Raw genomic sequence first — 5,531 nt, forward strand, 5'->3', positions numbered from 1 at the left:
TTTGCCACTCGTCGATACAAGCACCCAAAAGAACCAGATGTTTAAAACTAAATCTGTTGATAATATAACAACACTATGGTTAAGGTCTAGTGAGGTTTTGGTTGAAATGAATGCAAGTTCATAGTTTTGTGATGTTTGGGATTGATTGAAGCCACAGTAAAAGAAACAATAACTATCCAGCAGTCTACTCTGTTAACGTCCAACATTTTGTTGATCCATCTACTCCAACCTGCTCGGATTGTGGACTCAGCGGCTGCATGAAGCATCATCTGACTTCCTTCTTTGTTCCTGGTGATTAAGAGTCATAATGCCCTCTACTGTAGAGGCTTTGTCACATGAATGTAAACGTGAAACATCTCCTGAAACATCTGATGCTGCTGTTTGACCGACTTGAACAGTCTTCAAGTTTCCAAAGATCACCAGAGGCTTGCTGTCCATCCAGCTTAGGCCACAGACCTGGACTGGTCAACTGTTTCATGTGGTCTGGTTTATAAAGCAGCTCAGTTGTCTCTCTGCGTTTTGATGCTGTTTCCGTTTGTTGCTCCAACAAGATTTGAATGCACCACAAACAAAATGTATGTTCCTCCGTAAAATCCCTGATGAGCAGAACTTCAGGGCTCCAGCTCTCCAGATGTGTCGTGACCTTTTAATGTTTGAGATCCTCGGCTCGTCAGTCGGAAGAGTCGGCGCTCGGCACCATGTGGATCGGCTCACAGAGCTCCACCTCCTCACGGCTGATGTGGATTTGAATGTCCCAATCAGATTTCTGCAACAGGAGATGAATTTTCTTTAGAGGTTTCATCACACATTTAAACAACCTCATTTTTCAGATTCTCATTTGATCTATTGTTTTTATATCTATTGATGTCTTAGACTGACCAGTGGGTGGGGCAGTGGCTCCTTATGAAAATATGTTTGACAGGCATCTGGACGACAGTGAACGATGGACCAGAACACAGCAAACAAGAGGCCCGCCATGGTGATGACAGTCAGAGTCACAGTGGTCGGCTTCTTCCAGGCAGCGTCCGGAACTGCAGCACAATCATGAGTCATTTCTTTCTACTACTCCCTAACATAGGGCACGGTTTGTTATTACAGAGGCCTCCCCAAAACTCAGATTATAACTCAAAGCCTGACTGTGAGGATTTTTTCGTGATGTGACAAAAACCAAAAATGTGAGGTGACAACATTTCTAAAAGGTGACAAAAAACTTCTGGAAAGTTTGGGCAATTATTGAAATAGGGAATATTTTGGAAAGAGTAACGACCAAGAGGGGTTGTTTTTTTTGTTTTTTTTTGGAAGTTACAACATTTTCGAATCAGAATTCTTTTTATTGCTAAGTAAGTTTTCACAAAGGAGGAATTTGCTGTGGTCTGTAGGTACAAAACAACAAACAATACAGACAAAACTATTGAAAGCTATAATAATAACAATATACATAAAAGTAGAGATGAAAAATATAGAATAGACAAAAACACACAAATAAAGAGAACTGGATTCCTTTTATGAAGACAGGACACTATTATAAAGTAAAAAAGAAAAACAAAAGTGATTAAAAGTCATTTTGGAAGCTGGAATTATGTAGTAGAGAATATTCTGAAAAGCAGAAAGAACAAAATTCAACTTTTTGAGAGCTGGTATTCTTGGGGGTGAGAACAATTTTGTCAGGACATATTTTATGTCAATAGAAGTTCTTACAAATACAAAAATAAGGTGTATAAGTGTGTGTGTGTGAGTGTGTGTGTGTGTGTTTGCTGTACCTGTGATGGACACACACTGGATGGCAGTGCTGCTGCTGTGGAGCTGTGAGTTCAGGACCGTCTGAGCTCTGACGCAGTACTCTGCTCCTTCCTGCAGGGCGGCAACGGGAAGCATCGTCTGCTCAGCTGGCAACATGTAGATAGAGGGCTGAAGGAGTCAGACAGAAGGAGGGAGGGGATACACAGGTGTGACAACATGTTTTCCTACATTTGTGTGCAGGAAGGAGGGATGATTGGAATTACAGTACATGTGTGGAGGGGAGAACTGGAAAAAGACAACAAGTTAAGAATAAAGGAAAGAAAGAGAAGGAAGAAGCTAGACAATAAGTAAGGAGGGCAGCAGCAGGATAATGAAAAGAGAGTTAGAAACCTGGATGAACAGAACAAAAGAAGGAAATAAAGATGTGAAGTAAATTCTGACCTGCTGCTCGTCACCTTTCCTCCACACCGTCACGCTGATGACAGCAGGATGAGGAAGCTTGTTGAACGACACCTGGAGGACGTCGCCCACCGCCGTCACCAACATCTCTGGCACTGTCAGCACCGCTGCAAGCACAAGAGTCAGAAAGTCAGTCATTCATTCACCTGTAAAGATGCATTAAAGCGCAAATTCTGAGTCATTTACCGACGGGAGGAGAGCTCAGAGATTACTCAGTAACTTCTGGAATTAAAAAGTGGATTTATCTTCACTCCTGTGCAGTGATCCGGAGGTGACCTCCATTGCTGGTTGTTTATTTTCTGTAATGTTGACTGTTGGCTGGGGCTGGAGGGCAAATTTACTTTATTTCATGAACATAATGTTACAGAGAGGAGACAGAGAACCAGAGTCTCTGCTGAGTGCTGACTGTAGTCAGTTGTTGACCTGAATTCAAACACATCCCTCGGCTTGTAAAGTGAAGTAATGTAAATAACCGAAAACAATCCTGTTAGTGTCTTACTGTCTCTGCGGTTGAAAGGTGGGCTGAGGTCAGTCCAGGGTGACAGCGTGGAGCCACACTGCGCTCTGACGTGGACGTTGTAGTCAGAGTCGGAGCCCAGGTCCAAGGTCAGGTCACAGCGAGTGTGACGAGTCTGCTGGCACTCAGGAGCGTCCACCCAGCTGCCATGCAAGACCGACAGCTCAAACTCCCTGAAGGAGAAAAAACACACAAGCCGTGTTTCAGTCAACATATTTTTATGCATATTTTGAAGCATGGCGGTGTAAAAGATTGATGTAAATAACAACAAAAAACAACTTCAGTTTTGTAGAAATACATTTTTTACGAGAGCTTGCGTTGTTTTTTTTCCTATTTGAGGCAAATAGTTGATGCACTCTTGTGAGATTAAAGGCAAATATCCAGCACAGAGTGTGAGTTGATAAATGATATAAATGGAAAGTGGTGAAGCAGCTGATCGACTGAACTGCCTTCGACAGTGAACGCTGCTCAAACCAGACAATACAAGTGTTAGTAAGACTTCAAAACAGCCGCAGGAATATTACTGAGAACTAATTAGAGCTTGTTCTGTGTGACTGACAGCTGATGTGATGCAGACTGAATGTTAAGACAAAGAACTGGAGCAGCTCTGACGTTCATCATCACAGACACACCTGCTCATTAGTCAGACAGGTGTGCCTTTAATTACTTTGTTATTAGCCAGTCAGATGAGTCAGTCCCACAATAACCTGCAGGCAGCTGCATGTTTCATATGTTTCACCTGTCAGACAGCTGCTCTGACATAACGCGGCTGAGCAAACCTTTTATTATTGTCAACAAAGTTTATTGTTTTACTTTCACTATAAATATTGTGATTAAAGCTGGCACGATAAACAGGAAAACACAATTCATAATGTCTTTGGTGAGCATCATTAGAGACTGTTTCTCTAAGAAGTTCCTCGTAGTCACTTTGATATTAAACTAATTATATTTAGATTTACAGCTGTCAACTAAAGCTCAAGATTTCACTTTATAAACTTGGACTCTGTGAGAAAACACTTATAGACTTAGACACAGATATCGTTGGACTCTGAAAGTCTGTCTGCACTGACAGATTTTACAGATTTGCAACCTAAAAACCAACAACATGTTGTTCTGTCTCTCAACACTGTCCAACTGTCTGTTGACCTCTCAGGTATCAGTTTATAAAAAGAAAGGTTCAGTCATTCCGTGTAAAAGTGAAAGGTGACTCACCCCTGGAACTGAACGGAGTAAAGGACTGTAGTGTTGCAGGGCGCCTGCAGTGGGCGCCACTTCAGCACATGTCTCATGTCAACAGACTCCATGGAGACTCCGCTGGGAGCCGACAGCATCCGAACATCTGGAGACACAATGTTTGAAATCAGATCTATAGATACGTAGACACAGCGGGGAGGATGAGGAGGCAGCAGGGATTATCCTGACGGGTTAAATCAGTTTTCTCATCAGAACAAAACAGGAATTAAAGTTCTGTGATTGAATGCTTCCTGCTGAGATGCACTATGGGAGTTGTAGTTACTTGCAGACATGAGGCTGGGATTTTTAGGATTCTTTTTAGGGCCAGTTGTCTGCTCTGTTGTCAGCAACATGTGCACCCTAACATTTGTACTAATCAATGTTAATGAGGAGAGAAAGATCTTTAACCATCTTAACAAACTGAAAAAACAAACTCTCTTTGTTTTCAGGACTGAATAAACAAACTGACCTTAAAATAAAACACAATTCCTTGTTGTGCTTTGTTTATATGTGGCGGACCCTGCCACCTTTCTAGCGTCAGACCTTATTTTCCTCTGAGAGCAGCTAGTTTATTAAGTTATGAAAAAAAAGTTTGTACTGTCACCTAATTAATATTCTAAAGTATGAAAAAAATCTGAGTTTGATTATGAAATGACCTGATCACAGGTCACACCCGAAGGTATTCTAACTCCCCATCATTACAGGATAATAATCTTTATTCACACAAAGGTCATTCTCACGATAATTATCACAATTAACACTGACATGAACAACTCCATTATCACTGTGTAATTATAGCGAAGGTTGATTTAAACTAAAAATGTTACCCGAACACAATTTCGTGAAAACAAAACAGCTCTAAATGAAAATCATCCCAAATTTACACTTTCTTATCCTGTATTTCTGCAGATGAATCAGATTAATTCATCGGACTGAAAAGATTCATGTTCAGGTGGCGTAAGTGCACTTATGCAGGTCTGCCCACGTAAAGTCTATGTGTGGGAAACACTGGACATTTTAAACATGAATCCTTTAACCCGACATGATAACAAGATGTTACCTCATCTGAAGTTATATCTCTGCAGACCAGGATGAATCGTCTGCATAGTCGCCCTCAACAACCCTGATCGTTGGATCGGACCGGTCCAATACAAAACCTGTATCTGTATCAGCTGGGAGTGAAAGAGAACTCACAGTTTGGGAAGTCCAGCAGAACCATCATCGTCGTCACCAACAGATTCACTGTGCTTCTCAGCCTCATGACAAGAGTGTTCCTCTCCAGGACAAAAGGACAAAGAGACCCGGTCACATCAGGTCCACCATGTCCACATCCGGCCACCGACCTGCATGTAAACTGAACCGGACTACAACATATAATCCAGAGTAGCGTCCAGAAATCCCTTTAAAAAAAAAACTGAGATTCTCCTTTTTGTTTCTCATGCAGCGCTCATCTCTCGATCCTTTAGCTCATCCAAGAGGAGAATCGAAGCTTTAAATCTGCTGTGAACGTCACATTAAAGCCCCGTTTAATCCAGAGCTTGAAACTTCTCTTAGAGTTTATTCCGCCCTCTAAACTTTGGCG

General features: G+C 41.7%; 1 protein-coding gene across 1 annotated transcript; it reads right to left on the bottom strand.

Annotated features, from left to right (window-relative positions):
• Positions 1–5,531, bottom strand: crfb16 (cytokine receptor family member B16). The gene is made up of 7 exons (XM_030403641.1): positions 5,144–5,531; positions 3,929–4,055; positions 2,699–2,889; positions 2,182–2,306; positions 1,761–1,908; positions 880–1,031; positions 1–766 (listed from the first exon to the last, which is right to left on the bottom strand). The coding sequence occupies exons 1-7, from the start codon at positions 5,208–5,210 to the stop codon at positions 671–673; spliced, it is 906 nt and encodes a 301-aa protein (XP_030259501.1). The 5' UTR covers positions 5,211–5,531; the 3' UTR covers positions 1–670.

This window comes from Sparus aurata, chromosome 21, assembly GCF_900880675.1.
Source record: "Sparus aurata chromosome 21, fSpaAur1.1, whole genome shotgun sequence".
Classification (NCBI taxonomy): domain Eukaryota; kingdom Metazoa; phylum Chordata; class Actinopteri; order Spariformes; family Sparidae; genus Sparus; species Sparus aurata.